Below are 21,446 nucleotides of genomic sequence, written 5' to 3'. Positions count from 1 at the left end.
TTTTTTTTTTCTAAAAGACTACAGTCTGTACAGAACTTCTTAATGACAGCTCAAGGCCATTAAGCAAGACGCTCTTGCATTTTATTTTTGCTGACTCAGCGGGAGAGAACAGAAGGAACTGTCATAAGGAGGCAGAGGGAAGCACAGGCACTCACAAACTCCCCAAAGAGACCTGTGCCTGGACAGGTGTTTGTATCTCCTTCAACTTCCAGAAGAGCTGTACTGCTGTGGTGGCATGGTGAGAGACAACTGAGAGCAACGCTGTGATTCAGGGGTGAGGAACTCGGATCTAAACTGCTTTGAGTGTATTTCATCAATGCAGTTAAATAGAGAGTGGAGGCTCTTAAATTTAATCAAAAGCCATTAAGAGCTTTAGGGAAGACAGTGGTTTTAGTAAAGCATCACACCGAAATGACACTGTAGAAAACTGCTGTTTTGCTGGTGTGCTTTTGCCATCCTTTGATGTAGCACAAAGATAGTTCAGTTTATTTAAATCTGACATATTTTTTGTTGTATCATAAGAGTTTTGTGGCAGTTCAGACAATCACATCAGTAGTGTCCAGCAGAGTGTAAATCAAGCCTTCTCCAGAGAAATTGTTAAGTTCTCCTAGCTCATATCCGAATGATAGAGTCATCCCTTCAGCTAATGGAGCCATAAATAACAGAAAAGGGAAAAGAAGGATTTTTGAGCTGAATAACAACTTCCTCTTAATTATAGTCTGTGTTGACCTTATAACAATCCTTAGTATGAATTTTCTCACCTTTTATTATTTTATTGAGAATTTTTTTGATGTTCTTACTAAATCCTTAGTTCTCAGAGCCAGGGGCTCATCAGATACTCTCAGATATTTGTTGTTTGTTTTAAATTGAGCTTTCAGAAATGCAGGAAAAAGATGGAAAACATTACTACCCTAGAGGTTAAAATAAAACCTTGCCAGTCACAAAATGTGCAAAATAATTCCATTTGGGGATGTGAGGAGGTGAGGTGTCTGGTTTTTAATTGGACATTTAGGATTACTGATACTGAAAATCTGAAAGTAATGCAGTAAAGAGTAAGAAAAACAATCTTCTGTGTGGCTGTGCACTTGATGCATTATACATGGTGCTATGTTTTTGGGTATACAAGAACTGAATCTTAAGACCAGGACATGCTTAGCCTCTCAGCATTCAGCAAGACTAAAGTTTTGCATGTTTGTATGAGAGCTGGAGCAGGAACTGGCAGAGGTTAAAAAGAATCATAACTACAGTTCTGTTTTAGAGCATCTGTGGTCAGATACTGAGACCTTGATTTGCTTGTCAGTGTTCTAATTTTGGATTACTTTAATGTTTTGTCTTTCAAAACAGCACTAGTGGGTTCTTGCTTGTTTGTTGTTAGTAAGCTGTCCACAAGGCTATATGCCCTCTCTGGCCTGTCCACTGCTCTTATAAAACTCCTTAGTTTATAAAACAATGATCTGATTGTATCACCATGTGTGGATTTTAGCATCTCCCCATGTTTCACAGAGAGACTTCCAGCTGCTGCACACTTGAATATATTCTGCCCTAACTCAGTGGCTGCAAACTGAAGTATCCATGCCTGGCTTGCCAAGACATGTATTATCACTGGGAAATATCTTGGTACCAGGACTAGCATTTCTGCATTGGACTGGCAGACTAATGTCTGGAAGCCTTTTTCACTGTATGCTTCCACCAAATGTTTTTTCCAGCAGAAGTACGTGTCGGTTCAAAAAAGTGATAGGTTATTGGACAGTATTTCTGAATTTGCATTTTCTCCTCTGGGAAATGCTGAACAGCAGTATATGGAGCATTTTTCTGAAAACCTCTGCCCTAGACTCCTTAGAGTCCTTGGGGTCAGTCCAGACCTTTTCTTACAAGATAGAGTATCATTCAGCTAGTTGTTTCAGTCTTCAGGGAAATACAAACTGTGCCTCAGCTATTCTAAGGAGGCTTTGCAAAAACAGTGTTGACATAGAAAAGTAGTTTTTGATGTAGGAAGCTGCCCAGGGCAGCAATCCACAGGAGCTGCCATTCACCCCAGTAAGGGACAGATGTTTCCTCACAGCTTACCTGTCAATGGGGTTAAGCAGAGCTCACTGCTCCCAGAAGTGGACTTTGGTTTTTGTAGCTACGCACAGGACCAGACTTGCTGCCCTTCCTGCTAAGGTAAGGGCTGGGGTGTGAGGGACAGTGGCCACTTTGAAGGGGAGTATGCGATCTGCTGGTAGTGACAGTCACTACTCTCTCACTTCTTCCCTGGTGCTGCTCTCCCTTTCCATTGCTATCGGCCCTGAGCTTGCTCTTTGCTTTCATGTGTTGTCTCCCTTGGCAGGAGCAGAGGCTGCTCTTTCTGCTAAGAGGGAGAAGGTATCTGGGAAGGAAGACAGTGAGGATCTGTTCATCTTCTGAGCAGATCATGCTGGAGGGAGAGGCACAAGCTCACAGATGCTGATATCTCCTATAGTTCCCAAAAGCTCCACAGACCCCATGCAGTCCTTCCTTCATCCTTCCTTCCCCTGTCCCAAAGCCCACCGACTCCTTGGTCATCCTTTCATCCCTGCTTCAGATCTACCATTGTTTCCTAGTCCTTTCTCAGCTCTGGAGCTTAGCCTCCTAAAACCTTCATTTTGAGTTCAAGACTCCTTCCTAGCCTCTGCTGTGCAACCTCAGGCAATGCTTACAGATCTTTTCTTTAATCTCAGCCTAGTTCTGTTCTGGTAGCTCCCACAAGATAAATATTATTTTATTTAATATAGAAATAGGGCAGTGAAACCTACTTCTGGCTCTAATATTTATTGAAGCCTTGAGCTGGTCCACATCCAGTTGTCTACCAAGGGATTTAGTGTGCAGTCAGATATGAGGATGTATTTCCCACATAACTGTTCCACACTGACTTCCCTATGTAAACAAGTACTTAGGTCTTGCTTAGGCAAACATTTATGAGCATGTATTGGCACTAGTTGACTTTCATATTAATAGCACAGCATGTGTATGTCAATATTGAAATGATCTGAGATCTTCAGGGTAAAAAATATTTATGCCAAAGATAGCATTATGTTTTGGTATCCACTCTCAGCATGGCTACAACTAAAACAACAGTCATACTCAAACACTGCTAGATTTCTGGTAAGGGTAGGAAGTTATTGTTGTCCTTGCCATAAAACTCTGCTTTTCTCTTTGAAAGATCCAGGATGAAATAGCTTCTATATTTTTCATGTGAAATGTTGAATACCACATAATCAGTAGCTGGCTCAGCTTAGCAGGAGCATTGCAAAATAATCTTCAGGGCTTTGTACTCTTGACATTCAGGGTTTTTTTTTTTTAGATTTAGTTTTGTGTGATCTTCCATATGTAAAGTAACTTGTGCACTGGTAAACAAGGACTCTGCTAGAAATGGTAAAAGTACTTCAAACCCATTCTCAAATGCACAGACTGGTGCTACAACCAGAAAGGCTAGATAACAGCTTGCTAGAGATATGTCTTTATTACAAATATTTGCACCTCTTGGTTTACTGAATTCACTTGCTATGTAGGAAATACTGAACTGTTAATCAATTATAATTTGTCATTGGCTGTCTGAGCACTGCTTTCATAATTTACATTTGTGTACATGGAAATAATACCACATGAAAAACTGTACTAGAAGTTGTAAGAGAGAATAGAAAAGAACTAATTAGACCCAATTTTTATGTAAGCATATTCAGCATACCATTCAAAAGTGTCTGTGAAACTACTCATAGAATACTGAAAATTTTAACTATAAGCCTAACCTCAAAGTAAGCCCTATACTCTTCAAGGCACTCTTTGAAGTGAAGAATCTATCTACTAATGATTGGTACAGAGAGCCTGATTAATAGCTAATCATGTTGTAAGTACATTAGTATGCAAGAATTGAATGGTCAACTGTTTGGAAATGTTTGTACAATTTAAAATGTAATTTACATTGTTTGTACAATGTAAAAATGAACAGTGTGTAGCCTCAGTGTGGACTGGACAAATAGGAATTGCTGTAGAAAGGAAAAATTTCCTTTCCCACCTTGGGGTAGGAATAGGTCCAGCCATCTAGTTCCCACTGCGCTATAAGTGCTAGGGCTCAAGTGTTCTTTCAAATAGAAATCACAGAATCACAGAAGGGTTGAGATTGGAAGACTCCTCTGGAGGTGATGTGATCCAACTCCTGCTCAAGCAGGGCCACCCAGAGACGGTGGCCCAGGATTGTGCCCAGATAGCTTTTGAGTATCTCCATGGATAGAGACTCCACAACCTCTCTGGGCAACTGTGCCAGTGCCTCACAGTAAAAAAGTGTTTCCTGATGTTCAGAGGGAACCTCTTGTGTTTCTGTTTGTGCCTGTTGCCTCTGGTCCTGTCACTGGGCACCACTGAGAAAAGCCTGGCTCTGTCCTCTTTGCACCCTCCCTTCATGTGTTTGTATACATTACTAAGATTCCCCTTGAGCCTTCTCTTCTCCAGACTGAATAGACCCAGCTCTCTCAGCCTTTCCTCATAGGACAGATGCTCCAGTCCCTTCATCAACTTCATGACCCTTCGTTGCACTCTCTCCAGTATGTCCAGGTCTCTGTTGTACTGAGGAGCCCAGAACTGGACACAGCACTCCAGGTGTGGCCTCACCAGTGCCAAGTGGAGAGGAAGGATCACTTTCCTTGACTTGCTGGTAATACTTTGTCTAATGCAGCTACAGATACCATTCACCTTCTTTGCTGCAAGGGCACACTGCTGGCTCATGTATGACCAGAGTCAGAGCTGAGCTCTCACTAAAGCCTGACTTAGGTCATGTTATTGTATTAATACTATTTACTGACACCTCTCCTGTGGTGTTTATTCAGGCTGCAGTAAATTGGCTCCTTTTTTTTTTTAAAGGTGTCTAAAGGTGTCAATGGGTATCAGCAAACAAGGCATGAAAGTGCAACTGGAGTATAACTGGTATTTGCTTGTTTGCAGAGGATTTGAATCGAGCTCTAAGGCATGAACTATCCCATGTGTCACAGGGAGTGTTCATCCAGGAATCAATGGCATTACCAGTATGTCAGTGTTAGATACTTCAGTGCTCACGGAAGCACAGGAGAAAAGATCATTTCAAGAGAAGTTATTTGGAGGAATAGCTCAGTTTCATGACATGAATGGGTGCATTTATGAGAATGCTACCATATAATTATGTGTATATATACATAAATTTAGCTTATTCAGGAAGGAGACAAGCCCTGTGTGCCCAGCATAGTCTATAAGTACATCTGGGTTGTAATAAAGAGGGCTAATGCAGGGAGTGTGTGGTATTATATATAGCTTGTGTTTTCAAAATCTGCATAGACTATTTAGGATCAGGTATCCACATCTCACTTAGGTAGGTCAAAATATTTATGGGAATATGATTTAAAAAATACAGGTCTTCTTTTCATCCTCTGCCATGTTATTGTTAGATGGGATACTGTAATATCAAGATCTAGATATTAACTTATACATAATTTGAAAATATGAGATTTGTGAATAACCACTTCCAGAAAAGCCTTTATCCTTTCTTCGTGTCTAACTGGCTTTTATGAAATGGTAGATGTAATATGATGACATCTCTTAGTCATGGAATCCGTATAGATGAGCTATATTTCCCAGACTAAATAAAACCCCAAAACTATGAGACCACCAACCTAATAAAGTTGAATTGTATAACTTTAAGGTTGCTTATTCAAGTTAGGTAGCAAAACAACATAGGAAGGCCAAAGCAGTCTGTAATTCCAATGAGTTGTGGTAGTTCCCAATGCACAGCCACAGGAGAAGGGAAAGTGCTACCTCGAGTGGCCCCAAGCAGTATTCTTTCTTCTTTGATGGAAGAAGGCAATGATGAAAAGTTAACCTTTCATATGCCTGTAGCTTGTAGTATGAATTAGGAAATACCCTTTGCTTGAACTGTAAATACATTGCATAATGGGTCAAGTGAGCAAATGCAGCCAAAACTGAGTCTTGAAACAGACCTTTTGTTTACCAGTGATAAAGCAAAATTTTCTATTTTTGTAAAAGATGATTAAGGGAAGGGCCTATATAAATGGCTTTCTGCTTTCTTAAATGTAACTTCTAGACAAAATTCATTGCAATATCCTATTTCTCACTGTAATACCTAATTTTTTTTTCCAGTCCCAATCATTATGTGTTATCCACTGATGTTGCAAGGACTGTGGTATCTGTTTTCTGTGAAAATAATGCAACTATATTCAGGAAAATGCATATTCCTCTTTGTAACAAATTGCTCTAGCTTTCCTTACAGACAGAAATAGGTTTTATATAAGTTTCTAGCTATGAGCTCATCTTATTCATACTAATTTAAATCCGTGGACATCCAGGGAAAGGGAAATAGGATCTCAAAAAAGATGCTATATGTGTGATTACCACCTGGCCAACCTTCTTTCTTTAGGAAGGAGTCGCCTCACAGTCACTAACAGCCCCTAAACTTTGATCAGTTTTGGTACATGATAACTGTTTAGACATGACATGAGTTTACAATATTGAAATCTTTGTTTTATGATAAGCAGGAGTAAGATCAGATGATCTGTATTTGCTCATTTGGTCTCTTCTGTGAACTGAATAGCCTTTTTGTACCTACTTTTCTTATAGGACTGAGCTTCACAAATAAATCCTCCAAATTCTCAGGAGAAAAAGATAAAGTTGCAACGTCTACATCATATTTATCAACTCTCAGAAAATGTATCTGAACAACTTAACAGCAAAACCAGAGTGAAATATATTGTAATCAATTGGAGTGTCTCTAAAAAGGAATCAGAAAATCAGTTTTAACACTTCTGGGGCACAATAATTTCATAAAATTCATAAAAGGAACAACCTGTAGCTTGTGGTATAGCTACTCTGGTCAAATACTGAAGTGACAAAGTAAACAACTGTAATGCTTTCTAAAAATAAATGTATAACACATTGCATTATTATGGCAGATTTTATTTCAAAATAGACTTTACAAATAAAACCTAAAGTTTTAAGACACCTCTGTGAGAGATTAAACTTTTAGATATACAAACTTCAGTCTTACAGGCAAACTGAAGCATTGGGAGTGTTTGGGAGCAGATCGTGGGAAATCCGTGAGCTGGTGGGGCAGAGGCTTTGCTTTGCACAGCTGTGTAAAGACTTGCCGTAATAGCTGTCTGTAGCAGCAGTCTCTGCGTTAGAGGAAACATGAGGAGTGCCGGTTCTCCCTCCCCTCGGAAGCATAAAGCTCAGCAGAGCCCAGGAAGGGAGGAGTGAGTGCTGTGGCCTTGTATTCTGTCACCACTGGCCTGGAGAAAAGTACACCAAGAGATGCTCTTATGGATGGTGCAAAATATACCAGTGAGAAAGCCCCCCGGGAGACTGTCCCTGCCCTTGCTACAATTTCCACAGTGCCGCTTCTGTCATGCCCTGTACAGTGCAGTGGCGGAGGCCACCACAGAGCTACGTCCTGGGGGATTCTGCGAGCCCGTGGCAGAGCCGTGGCTGACCTCAGCCTTCAAAGCCAGCATTTCAACCCCAAACTTTGCATTTCTTGTGCAGTTTGCAATAGCATTTTTTAAACAATTTTGTATAAAAAACTGTAGATGGATGCATTTTCTGTTGTTCTTTCGTTGTATTTTTTAAAAAACAAACAAACAAACAAACTCCAGGGAACGAGGCCGGCGGGCCATACGCGGCGGCTGGGCCGCGGGGGGCCTTGTGCCTCCGCACGCCTCAGCCGCGCCGTTAGGAGCCACCGCGGCCTTCTTCCCCCCCGTCCCTCGTGCTGGGCTGCGGCTGAAGGCGCGCGAGCCGCCGCGGCGCCACTCGCCTGCCCCCCATCGGCAGCGGGTCTCGCGGGGCAAGGAGGCTCGGCGGGGTCCGGGGAGGCCGCCCAGCAGGCCCCGCTGCTCGCCGGGGAGCCGCCGTCCCTCGCCCAGCGGCGGACCGGGAAGGGCAGGGCGGGGCGGGGCGGGGCGGGGCAGGGGGCGGTGTCCTCCCGGGCCCGCCGCGCGGGGCAGGGGGTGCTGCAAAGGGTTAAGGAGCGGACGGCGGAGCCCGGTTGCCCCTGCCGGGGGAGCGGGGAGAGAAATAAACGGGGGAAAAAAATTAATAAATAAAACCAGACAGGCAGCTGGGGCGGCGGAGCACGCGCGCCTCTCCTTCACCCCGCCTCCGCCGCCCGCCTGGGGGGACAGCGCGGGACGCGGAGGTCGGGGCGTAGCGGCGGGACGACAATGCAGCAGCCGGAGAAAGCAGGAGGGGCAGCGCACGGCAACATGGAGGGAGGCGCGGAGCGGGCCAGCCCCTGATGCGGCTCTTTCTCCTCCTCCTCCTCCGGGCAGCAGCTCCGGCGGCGATTCTCTCCCTGGCGGCGGCTGGCGGCGACGGGTGGAAATGAGCAGGTCGGCGGCGCTTCTCCTCTGCCTGCTGGGCTGCAACGTGTGGAAGGCGGTGACCAAAACCTTAGGGGCGCCCGAGGCGGCTCAAGGTCGGTGCGGAAAGGGCGGCGGGACTGGTCCGCTTTGTGCGGCGGCCCCCGGGGCGGCGGGGGGCTGCATTGTGCGGGCGGCGGCAAACTTGGCGGGGGGGCGCGCCGGGGGTTTGGCGGCGGGCGGTGCGAGACCTCTCCCAGCTTCCACCGCCCGCCGGCTGCGGGGCGCAGCGGGAGAGCCGCCCGCTGCAGCCCCCCCCCAGGTCCGGGGTGGTGAAGGCAGCCCTGCGGCGGAGGCGGGTGCAAGCCCCGCGACTGGGGAGCTTTTGTTAACGGAAGGGGCAGGGGCTGCCGCTGGCCTCATTGTGCTGCCCCCTCTCTCTCTCAGCGCCGCCGAAGCTGTTGCATTGCGTCCTTCTCCCCCGGTTCCCCCTCTCCCCGCCGTGCTCGCTGCAGGGCCCGACGCGGCGGTGAGAGGCAGGCTGAGGGGTACCGGCGGCCGCAGGCCCTGTCCCCGGCTGTGCAGGGCCGCCGAGCTGGGGGTTCGCCCCCTGGGCTGGCGGCGAGGCTCGGCCCGCCGCCCCGGGACGTTTCCGGGCCTCGGCCGGGCCTTTTGTTCGGCGCGGTGGGCTGCCCGCCGGCCGGGCGGGGGCCTGTCACGGCGCTGGGCGGCCGCTGCGCCCCTCGGCAGGCGGGGAGAGACGCTTTCCCGTCTTCCTCCTCCGCTCTTGCCCGAGCGGGAGCAGAAGCTGTAGCGGGGACAGTGCCCGAGCCTCCTGGGAGACCGCGGCGGCTCCCCGGCACCAGGGGCAGCTCCTGGGCCGGGCCGGGGTCCTGCCGTGGGCTGCTCAGCCCTGGTCCTCACAGGTGCCGCGGTGAGGCGTCCCCTCGGCGGCGAGGTGCACCTGCCCTCCAGCCCTCACCCGTGTAGAGACTTGGCGGGGACAGACACTCGCCCGTGCCCAGCTTGCTGTCGGCCTTGCGTTTGGTGGCAGGAGGGCAGCCACTCCATCGGCCTCCTCCCGCCGGGCTCCGACAGGGCTCCTGTGTCAGCATCGCGCCTGCTGGGACTGTGGCTATGTTAGAAAGCAGAAAACTTGTCTACCTAAGGGTACGAAACGTGCTTACGAGGAAACATGTCCTCCCCCATAGTCAGTGTTAGCCTTGTGGCATGTGTTGTCAAGTGGCTAAATGTATCATCTGGGATGAGAGATCGTAATGCCGGCTTAGGTTTTGTGGTGATGGGTCGGCAGCATCCTTTCCCCTGCGGTGGGGTGGAAGCACACCACGCGAAGAGTGCGCTTATGTCCTGTTCTCTAAGCTTTCCTGTCTCACATGTCAGTAAGAATCAGTAAGCGATGCTTGCCACAAGAAGGAAAATGTTAAAAGTAACCTTTTTGAACTCTTCTTTCGTGGTTGTATTTGCGATATACTAAAGATCTGGGGGCCTGTGCTCTGGTACAGAGTATTCAAAAGGTATTGGTATCTTGTAGCAAACCCTACCCCGCTAGGCAATATGACATCGAGTGTACTGTCAGATTCTGGGGGTTTTTTTGAGGACGAAACAATAGCAGTTCTGGAATAAGTACTAAACTATAAGTCAAAGGACAGTAAACTCAGGAGTGTACTGAGTTTATTGGTAAGCGTGCCAGAAAAACAGAACTGTGTTCATCCCTTGAAGCTAGAACTTCAGATACCAAGGTAATATCAAAATCTATTGTAATTTCTGTATCACGTGGAAAATCTTTTATATATGTGATCAAAGTAGCGAAGTATTGGAAAAATTAGTGCCTTTCAACTGCTCTGTCAATCTCATCTTCTACTGTCAAGCTCAATTCATGGTATGTGGAAAGACTTGTCTCTGTAGCTGCTACATCCACATCAAGCCTGATAGCTGATTATTTAGGTAATAGCAGCTATGTCAGTGAGTAGAGAACATTTATATCTAAATAGAATGGTCTAATTTTATCTTCTGTGTAAGAACATCTGAGTTTTCATGGATAGTATAATTTTTCCAAAGTCTATTTATGAGCCCAATCTTTGCCCTTTGGACATGTACATTGGTAAGTGGGTGTGTAGAGCTAATGTCATATTGAAGTGTGTTCTGCTCACTAGCTACCAGCTACTTACCATGAGTCTTTTTTTGAAAGTTTATGCGATGCCAGCTTGTAGCCTTGAATAAGTTCCTAATCATCAGGTGTGGGCATCTTGTGGGGAAAAGAGTTTTGGTACCAGGCACATTCCTTGTTAGTATACAGAGCGCACTAAGTGCTAAATGGTTGTAAAACCTAAACCAACTGTTGTTACCTCCTGTGCTTTTAGCACTGTGGTGATATTTGTAGCTACAGGTGAAGGGCCATTGCCAAAGTTTGGGAATGTTCGTAGATGACTGACTTTCCCCTTGAGGTTGGGGAGAAAGTAGTGAAAAACCAAGGGATTGGAATAAAGGTGGAGGTGAGAAAGCCAGAGGATGCCATCAGAGAGTAATTGCTGCAGCTGCAGTATTTATTTTTGGACAGGTTGCAGGAGACTCGGGCAGAGAGCCCTCCTCATGGTGGGACAGACTAGATGAGACTCAGTTAAGATATTCCATGCCTGTGTTAACAGACCAAATAAATAGGTCTTGGATTTGGAGCATTTAAAGGTGGGATTTGTAGTTGGTGTTCTGGTTAAGGAAGGGATGAGGAGCGATGCTTTGCATCGCACATTTCTCTCTTTTGCGGCTCCCAGCTGTATGTTCAGACAGTCCCAGCTTCAAATTCTGCTCGGCCAGACAGATTACATAATTCATGAATATGGAAAGTCCTGGTAATTAAGCTCTGCATTTAGCACCCTGTTTAGAAAATCGGATGACTTTGGCATGCTGTTACCTTATTTGACTCATTATGCAGATCTGTTGCGGCCTCTGAAGGTCACAGAGGTACCCTCTAAGTTTCAGTAACTCATTTTCTTTAATATGGCAAAATCCATACAGATAAGTTGTTCATTTTTGTCAGTGTTGATGCTTAGAGCCCCAGCAGTGAGGTTGTTAGAAGTCCATGAAGGAACACTTTAGGATTGATGAGGCTTTAGCTACAACTTCTTTCAAATACTTAAAACCCGGCAAGTGTTTCAGATGAGGACTAAATTATGGTTTTGAGGTTTTTTGGTGGGTTTGTTTGTTTTTTAATTGTTCTATCAGGTATTCCAGAATTTAAACTGGTTTGAATGCTGAAATGGATGTGTAGAAATTTTATTGAAACAAAAAAAACCCAACCCTTAAGCTGCATTCCTGTTGGGAATTGGTGATTTGTCTGATGAGTACAGACAAAATACCCAGTGAGTTTTCTGCATATGAACAGATCCCTTTTAAACTTGGGGCGCCTTGACAAGTAGGAAATAAGAGTTATATGAAGAGGTAACACTAACCCAGGGAGAATGTGAGCAAAATCAGTGTAATCTGAGAAGGGGTTAGATTTCTTTGTCGCCTGTAAACTTTACTTTGCAGGAGATGATGAGGGTGATTCATTTGTAGATGCTAGGGAGGATCTTTTGAGATAAATCCTAGAATATTGTGTTGTAGTGCAGAAGTCCAGTACTTCTGCAAAAGAAGTACTTCTTTTTTGCAAAAGAAGTACTTCCAGTACTTCTGGACAAAAGTCCAGACTTTTGTCTGCTGCAGTGAGTATCGGTTTTAATTCATGTCTTCATTGGTCTTCGTATTTTATTAGTTGTTCAAAACAAAGAAGTTATGAATAATAAAATAACATTTGAGTAATAAATAGCACCCTGTTCAAGAACTAGTCTACTAGTAGATGGGTATGCTCAGGATATCACACCTTCGTAATCCCAGAATGAGATCAGGCAGATGCTTTTTTCCCTAATATGATGGTGAATAAAAGTTCAGCTGTTGCTGCTTAGTGAGAATCTTCTCACTAAGTATCTTCTCCTGTGTGCATGGAGGACAGGAGGGTTGATGCTTGAATGCTACTGTTTGGAACTGCCTGCCTGCCTGCAAACAGCCATTATGTTACTTGACATTGTGAAAGCTAATTTCACCACCATTTCAGCTGGACATTTTGTAAAGGCTTCTTTTCTGGACAGCACAATAGCAGCTGTGTGGAGACCCTTGAGTTCTAGGCTTGTTTGTTTGTTTGTTTGTTTTTTTTAAGCCAGTTATCCCGAGCTTGCAGTTTTAGCCATGATGATGAAGTTTAGATGATGCAGAAATAAAGTCTTTCTCCCTTTCGTCTTGCACTGCTGTACTCTCCCTTCACAATCAACTGGAAATTACTAATGACCTTCAAATGCAAACATGTACTTCACCGAGACCACAAATGGACTCATAAGAGTAGAAGCTAAATTGCTGTAAAGCAGTACAAAAGATGTTTTATTTTAGTGGAGGAACAAATTGTTTACTTAGTACTAGATAGTATTGTAAAATCTTAATGAGGATGAGGTATTTGTTGGTTTTATCAGTTTTCAGATCCAGGTAAGCACTAGGTATTTTTTTTTCATGTTTACCTTGAACTACTAATGCCTGCAAGTGCCTAGTAACTGATTTCTGTCAGTCAGATAACAAGTTACCTAGGTGAGCTGAGGGTTTAAAACTGCAGGGTTTTTCTGCTAAACATTTGTGTTCACCTTTAGGCTTGTAATTCCTTGCTGTAGGTAATTCAACTTACCTTAAATAGTATATGTAGGCACTTGTCAAGCAACAGCAAATTCACATGCTGGCTTTCCCTGTGGTCATTTGTCCACTTGTGTCTTGAGACGGTGTTAATTGCCATGTGTTACCTAACACAAAGGTTAAAACGAACTTCTCCCTCCCCCCTCTCTTTTGTCTTTTTTTCTTTAAAGCTCACACTGACACCTCTTACTGCTTGAGACTAGAACATGGTTCATGAAATTTTTAGGGATGGCTGCTTTCTGTGCCAACTTCTGGCCAAGTGAATGGTTTCAAATAGCAGCCCCCTCTCTACGGGAGAGGTTTCTGGTAGCAAGGAAATGCAATTTTACCATATGCTTGTTAATTTAACAGAAGCCTGGGTATATGTATTTGTGTGCTGGGCAGGAAGAAGGATTGTGCTTTTAGGTTTGTTGGAAAAGTTAAGAAATCTATGATAGTTTTGGCACATTGAGCAGAAATGTCACTCTGCCTTCTGTTAGTACAAACTTCGAATTAGTTTTTTATTCTTGTCTTCTGTGGGCAATGACTAGCCACAGTCTTGGTACATGAAGAAAACTGAGAGGAAAACGCATGGCAAGGAAACTCGATGCGTAGGTCGTGGCAGTATAGGTATGCACGGTACCTGGCAGCTTGGTGGTTCAGCTTTAATGGCATTTCTTAACAACCCTATTAAGACAGAATCATATTTGAAAGTGAAAGATTCAATGCACTTATTAAAAGCAACAATAAATTACCATATGTTCACATTCTTATGGCTCTGTATTAACAAATATATACGTATCTTTCCAGTTTCCAATAAAACTAAAGATGGTGTTTGTAAAAAGCACATGTATAGTGTTTATTACCCATGCACAACAAGCCAGATATCACATTATCTTGGCTTATCCAACCCAAGTTTGGCCGTTGGGTAGCAGTATGGTTGGGAATGATGCTTCTTTTCCACGTATCTCAAATTAGTCCTTTTGATCAACACAGTTGTGTCATGTACCCTGAGCTTATAATTTAGGGAGATAGTTATTTTTCCAGACAGCCAAAGGCAAACTAAATTATTTCTCCAAAGTACCTGCAACTTGAAATCCAAGTGTGCACTTTGAGTATTTCTGTTACCTTATACACTGATTACCTTATGCAAGCTGCATTTTTTGTAGGATTAATTTCCTTTTGCTCCAGTATGTATCAGTTCTGCATTGAAGAACTGGTATAAAGAAAGGCAACTTCTGAGAGAACCGCACTGTCGGTATTCTGCCTCTCCCACAGGTCTCAGCAGTTTTACCATTTACCTATCAGGGAGCACAAATAAGGGAGGCGGGAAGCCTGTGTAAAGGGTTGTATTTACTAGAACAAATGGGTGTTATAATACTAAATATAATGCATGCTAATAACAATAAAACATTTGGGATTGGGAAATAACAAAGAGAACTGACTGCTGCTTTTTTTTTTCTTCAGAAATTCCAGAAACATTTTTCTGTAAGCTGGTTTACATTACGTTTTCAGTTAATGTGATATCTGGCTTGTTGTGCATGGGTAATAAACATTATACGTGTGCTTTTTACAAACACCATCTTTAGTTTTATTGGAAACTGGAAAGATACGTATATATTTGTTAATACAGAGCCATAAGAATGTGAACATATGGTAATTTATTGTTGCTTTTAATAAGTGCATTGAATCTTTCACTTTCAAATATGATTCTGTCTTAATATTTTACATAATGGCAAGCCTGAGCCCTTGAAAGTAGTATTTAAGTGTGTTTCAACATAGAGCTACATTTTCATTTCATGTAAAATGTCAATGTTCTGGTTCAGATGTACCTCTGTCACTTTTTTTTCTAGCTTGAAGAGCAACAGATCTTGAGATGATCTGGAGGAAAAATTAATACGTGTACAGTATAGTCTGTAAATTTGGCTCCCTCACTAGTTACTTGGGGGACTGGGTATATTTAAACAGAGCTGCGGTGGATATAAAGTATGTTTTGAATAGAAGCAGTCTCTCCAGACAGGGCACAAAAGTCCCTGGAAATCCAACACTGAAGCTATCTTTTAGTTGTTCCTGCTCTTAGCTTTTGCAGTTCTGTGAGCTGTCACTGTCTGTGCCATGCTGTGGAGGCATACTGGGGAGTGAAATCCTGTCATTACCTATTATCTGTACTTCTCACACACCAGGAGGTGAAGCCTCCCTGTCACTGTGAGTAGGAACCTGCACCATGGAAAACTCTGCTATGCTGCTGTAATGGTTGTTTTTCAGATGGGGAGGCAAGAGCGGGTAACAGTAGAGGGGACCCCACATACACCTTGCTGGGCTTGGAGTGACTCTTGTAGGGGCCAAGCTGAGTCTCTCTGCCCTGTGGGAACCAGGCTTTGAGGAGACACAGAGGCCTGGTTAGCGGGGAGGGGAAGCCAAGGGGAAGCAAGTAGCAGCATCCTTTTCTCCTGGGGACAACAAAGGAGCTGAATCCAAGAACGTGCAAAATGCTTCCAGTTTTCTTAAGTTCTAGCCACAAAATTGCAGAGAACTACCGTACTGCATAGTAAGTGAGAGTAATACAATAGCAGTGTTTAACAGTAAAGGCGAGTTTACCTTGACAGTCAGTAAATGCTGAGATAAATAAGAGGTAGAGGCATAAGGTACTCCTGCTTTGTTAGGAAGAAATTCTTTACTGTGAGGGTGGTGAGACACTGGAACAGGTTGCCCAGAGAAGCTGTGGCTGCCCCCTCTCTGGCAGTGTTCAAGGCCAGGTTGGATGGGGCTTTGAGCAACCTGTTCTAGTGGAAAGGTGTCCCTGCCTGTGGCAGGGGGATTGGAACTAGATGATCTTTAAGGTCCCTTCCAACCAAAACCATTCTATGATATGATTCTGTGAACTCTTAGCTGAAACAACAGACTATTAAATCCTTGATATATAGGCATTTTATTTATTTTTAGAAAAAAAAAATGATCAAGAATTCTATGGCATCCTCAAGTTAAATTCTCTTTTGTCCCTGCCCATGGCAGAGGGGTTGGAACTAGATGATCTTTAAGGTCCCTTCCAAACCAAACCATTCTATAATTCTTTGTGCGGTAATTAACAGAAGTGATAGCAGTGTTGGGAGCTCCCTCTTGTTTCATCCCACCTTTGAGATTGTCATTACTGAAAAAATGGTGTCTTTCATCCTTTATAAGCAAGGGCGTATACTAATACAGCCACAAGTATTTCTCAGATGATGTTGTGAGACTTGCTGATAATAAACCAACAACAAATTAAGGTAAATGCTGGATTTGGACTGCTGCTGGGAGGAAATTAATGTATCAGCAGTTTTGTCCAGCCCTCTTGCTCTCCACCATACCATGAATGGTTGTGCAAAGTGAAAGGTTACGATCCAAACATCTCATCTTTCAGTCTGTACTTGATGTGTGCATGTAATACTTCTCATGCAAGGGATATGTAGTTGTCATCCAGGGCAGGAGGCATCTCACCTAACTCAGGTGTCTGCAGTCTGCAAGTGTCTACATCTTAGCTAGTCATCCACGGTCCTTTTACAGACATGAAGATCTAATCTTTTCAGCTAATGGAGCTGAGTGTTATTCCTGTCACCCGGCATAAGCACATTTGGTCAGATGAATCGTGCTATGAGAATCTCCCCTGACTAGCATGGCAGCATAGACAACGCGGGTTATACTCCCATTTAGTGAGATGAATCCTCCCTCAGATACTGTAACTGGAAGTTTCGTCAGTGCAGTGTTGCCCTCTGGCTCAGCCTTAGAGCTACTGAATATAGACCATGTAATAAGCTATGTGGAGGGACACACACTCGTGCATTACCTGGCTGGGTTATTGTACATTTTTCAAGACTCAAACAAGAGTTATTGTCTATTTACGGTTCTAAACCATTTGTCTTTGTAGCATTATGCCTATGAGCCTAAGTGTTTCTTTCCCAAGAGTAAGTAAACAAAAAGAAAGGTTTAGAAACAGGTAAGGAGGCTTGCAGAGTTGTTTGGGCTTGTCTACGTGTTTTTTCCATGTTTTTAATTAGCTTTGTATTCCCAAGAGTTGATTTATTCTGGATTAAGCTGCATTGTTGCTCTCACTTTTGTCTGTTTTCTCTTACTGGCATTTGTATAGCAATGTGGTAAACCGGATCGAGGAAGTTATCCAACTGAAAACTCCTGTGGGCACCAGTTCAGTCTTCACCTGGATCACTTCCCCAGTTGGATTCATCGGGAATTACACAAATGCTGTTGCTGGTGCAGAGGAAAGGGCTGAGAGGAGCTGATAAGGGAAAACAAGGACTTCATGGCAGCAGTGCCAGTTGATGCAGGATTAAATTGTTTGTAGGTAGAGCACAACATTTAGCAAGTTAATTGTTTTAAAAGTTACTGCTCAAAGGAGATGGCTATTGTCTAAAAATGTGATACCACCCCATTGCTCAAAGAAAAAGCATAAAGACTTTCTTGAAAACTAATTTGTCTACAGTAGATGAAAAAACTGCATTAGAGCAGTGAATACTGACAGATGATTTGAGATGCTTTCAGGTGCAACTGTCTCTGTCTCCATCAGGGCAGGTTTTTGTCCCTGCCTCAGATACTCCACTTCGTACCCTGCACAGTAGTTTAAAAAGAGCTTCATCCACAGTTTCAACTCAAGTGAACTGTGAGATGTAGTGCTCGTGAGTGTTTCTCCCACTTGTAGGGTAACGGTAGGTTAGTACCCGAATCATCTTTTCTCTCCTCTCTGAATGTCCCAAGTGGTTTGAGAGGAAATGATGCACTTTGGCCAATTTAAACACCGAAGAAATGTGGAGGGTGGTACTGGGCACTTAGCATAGCATTCTGGTAGAGTAACTTTTGTCAGCTGCCTGTGAATGTACGATTTGGTATAATTAGTGCATGATGCCTGATAGTGTCTGGTCACTCTTCTCTGAACTGTCTGTCAGCCAGAGCAATTCTCACTTTCCTCCAGATAATTACCTTGCTTCCCTTAGTTACTGTACTTCTTCATTGATGCCTCCTTGATTAGGGTGTCTGCTGAGAGATAAGAAGTTTTCACTGCTTATCCTACCCTTCCTCCTTCTGTCCCTATGTTGGCCCTCTCATATCTTGAAAGGCTTGGAGTGCTTTTGCTGCAGACCGCAGGGAAGTCTGCTAGGGAGCGTTCATGGCCGTTTCTTGTTTCTGTTTGAGTTAGGCAAGCATTGCTAGGGAAATAAATGGGTCCAGGAGCTCTGGAGACAGGACTGATGGTCTGGAGGGGGTGAGGCAGACAAGGGTGGGAACGCGCTGCTGGGCAGCAGGGTGATAAACTTGTCCAGGCGCCGCGTTGTGTTTGCAGAATGGGTGGCATCAGCTCAAGATGGGAGCAACAGTTGCTCTCTCTGTTTCCCTCTGAATTGTGCGCCTGGCAAGTTCTGAAACCTGCTGAGTAGCATGCTGACCTGGACAAATATTACAGTAGTTTAAAAAGCTACTTGTGGTAATAATGTTGACAGACACAGTGAAGCACAGCACTATACTTGTTCTTTCAGCTTTACTGCTAGTACCCAGAGTATTCTTGCAACTCAGCTGATTTCAGCATGTGGTGAGGTCCTGATTTACAGGAGCCAGGAACACAGATGGTTGAAATGAGAGCTGTATTTTTGTTGTTTTGCAGAGTGCCTGTGTGTGGGGACTGTTACTTTTTTTCCCTGCTATTAAAACTTTAATATGAAGAAGCTCGTTTTCTTCAAAAGTTAAAATTTCTTTGTTCTTAGAGGATAGTTATTTCATTTTTTAGTATACTGCTAATTAAAACTTTTTAGAGGTAACTATGGCATTAAACTTACTCGATGTAAATATTGTTGTTAGCAGTCTATGTGAAAATTAAGAATAAGTCCAACTGGCGTCCGGTCACTAGCGGTGTTCCCCAGGGCTCAGTTCTGGGGCTGGTGCTGTTCAATATCTTTATAGATGATCTAGACGTAGGGATTGAGTGCACCTTCAGTAAATTTGCAGATGACACCAAGCTGGGTGGGAGTGTCGATCTGCTGGAGGGTAGGAAAGCCCTACAGAGGGATCTGGACAGGTTAGATAGATGGGCTGAGACCAACAGCATGAGGTTCAACAAGAACAAGTGCCGGGTCTTACACTTTGGCCACAACAACCCCATGCAGCTCTACAGGCTGGGGGAAGAGTGGTTAGAAAGCGGCCCAGCAGAAAGAGACCTGGGGGTGCTGATTGACAGCCGGCTAAACATGAGCCAGCAGTGTGCCCAGGTGGCCAAGAAGGCCAATGGCATCCTGGCCTCTATTAAGAATAGTGTAGCCAGCCGGTCTAGGGAAGTGATCGTCCCTCTGTACTCGGCACTGGTGAGGCCGCATCTTGAGTACTGTGTCCAGTTCTGTGCCCCGCACTTCAAGAAAGATGTTGAGGTGTTGGAGCGAGTCCAGAGGAGGGCCACCAAGCTGGTGAAGGGTCTGGAGGGTCTGACCTATCTACGAGGAACGGCTGAGGGAGCTGGGGTTGTTTAGCCTGGAGAAGAGGAGGCTCAGAGGTGACCTTATTGCAGTCTACAACTACCTGAAGGGAGGTTGTAGTGAAGTGGGAGTCGGCCTCTTCTCCCGGGCAACTAGCGATAGGACAAGAGGACACAGCCTCAAGCTTCACCAGGGGAGGTTCGGGTTGGACATTAGGAAGCATTTCTTCTCAGAAAGGGTTATTAGACATTGGAACGGGCTGCCCAGGGAGGTGGTGGAGTCACCATCTCTGGCTGTGTTTAAGAAAAGACTGGACATGGCACTTAGTGCCATGGTCTAGTTGACAGGGTGGTGTCAGGGCAACGGTTGGACTTGATGATCCCTGAGGTCTCTTCCAACCTGATTGATTCTGTGAATACACTTGCTTCAAGCAGCCTGAAGCAGTAGGAGCAAGAGCTTCTAATAGGATGAATTTCAAGTTTACTTATTACTACAAGCTATTGAGTTATAACTGCGGCAGGCTTTGGAATATTAAACTAGTAGAAGTACTTTAAAAATCAGTTGTTGAAGGAAGAGAACCTGATGTACTAAAATTCTTGTTGAAAACTATTAGATTTTCCAGACATTTAATTAGATAAGGACTTCCTCCTTCAGATCAGATATGAATAGCTATCTGCTCTGTGAAGCTTTACCTCAGCAAAAACTACTTGGCACTCTTTAGCTATGTTCAGAATCTTGATAGAGATCTTGTTTTAATTAGTAATTTTACCTGTGAGTATGTAGTTAATCTTTCATTAACATTCTCCTTTTTTTTTTTTCTTTAAAGCATGATTTACTGTTGTTGCCAAAAGAGCTGAGTGAGCTGTCTCGGCAGATGTTGTCATTAGAAGGGGGATTGAAGCAGTGTCATGTCACAAGCTAACATTCTGCACAGAAAAAATCCTTGGGTTTTGAGGGGTCAGGGTCTAGGTAACAGAGTAGAGCAGTTTTTGTGGTGGTGTCCTAGAAAAGTAATAGTTAGTCCCATGTGCAAGTTAATGCATGCTTTTAACTGAATGCTCCATACTTTCATAAGTTCTTCTGTGGTAAAGAAAAATCAAAAAAGAGTGTATATAAGCTCTCAAGATCAAACTCTTGTAAATAAGTGGTAGCTCTGTAGATTCCTTCAGAGCAACAGAGAATCTTTGTTTGCCGTGGATGATTGCACATGAACAAAAATGCTTTTTAATATCTCATGCATTTGAGTATGAAGTCTTGCATCAATTAGCCACTTAGAATGATCAAGTGTCAACTTCCCTTACCCCTAGCCTAATTGCGTGGTGGAAAATACTAAAGCTCAAATTCTTGCAGCCAAACTCAGGTGTTTCTTCAGTCCAGGTACTATTTAATCCACGTGCCGGTGCCTTACAAAACTGATGATTTTAGCATTTCAAAGAAAGTATGTATTGAATTGGAGGAGAGCAAATTCACAGCAGTGTCTCCCAACCACGATGCTGACTTGGGGCAGAAATTTCATTGCCTCACTGTTACTTTATAAGATTCTGTCTACTACTATACATGTTAACAGCTAGTAGGAATATACTCTAAATAGTACATCATGAAAGAGCTTTGGTACATCTCGGGGCTGGCTATAGACAAACAGTATCTGACAGTATTGGGTTGCAGGGCTGATCGTTGCTTACTTTCTGGTGTGTCTTTGTGGAGATAGTGAAGTGCAGCCTTCCTTACTCCAAATCTTGTTAAAATTCAGAAGAGCTTTTAACAGCCCAAAGGCTTTGAAGGAGATGCATACGTTTGTGAAAAGGAATAGCGCTTTCTCTTGCTGAGTTGCATCTCTAAGTTATTCTTACAGCATCTTGAGGGTATAATAAAAGTTAGTGTTAATAAAAGGACGTATCTTCCTTGGAGAAGAAACACTTGTTACTTACTCTCTAGT

General features: G+C 43.9%; 1 protein-coding gene across 1 annotated transcript in view; it reads left to right on the top strand.

The window, feature by feature from the left end:
- Positions 1 to 7,981: 7,981 nt before the first annotated feature.
- Positions 7,982 to 21,446, top strand: part of FAM171A1 (family with sequence similarity 171 member A1) — a 97,673-nt gene continuing 84,208 nt past the window's right edge. The window contains exon 1 of the mRNA XM_068405346.1: positions 7,982 to 8,473. Within this exon, the coding sequence (XP_068261447.1) occupies positions 8,380 to 8,473 (94 nt within the window). The 5' untranslated portion in view covers positions 7,982 to 8,379. The remainder of the gene's footprint in view (positions 8,474 to 21,446) is intronic.

Source organism: Nyctibius grandis, chromosome 7 (genome assembly GCF_013368605.1).
Source record: "Nyctibius grandis isolate bNycGra1 chromosome 7, bNycGra1.pri, whole genome shotgun sequence".
In the NCBI taxonomy this organism is placed as follows: Eukaryota; Metazoa; Chordata; class Aves; order Nyctibiiformes; family Nyctibiidae; genus Nyctibius; species Nyctibius grandis.
The sequence above is the reverse complement of the archived record's forward strand: the minus strand, read 5'-3'. Positions and strand labels throughout refer to the sequence as shown.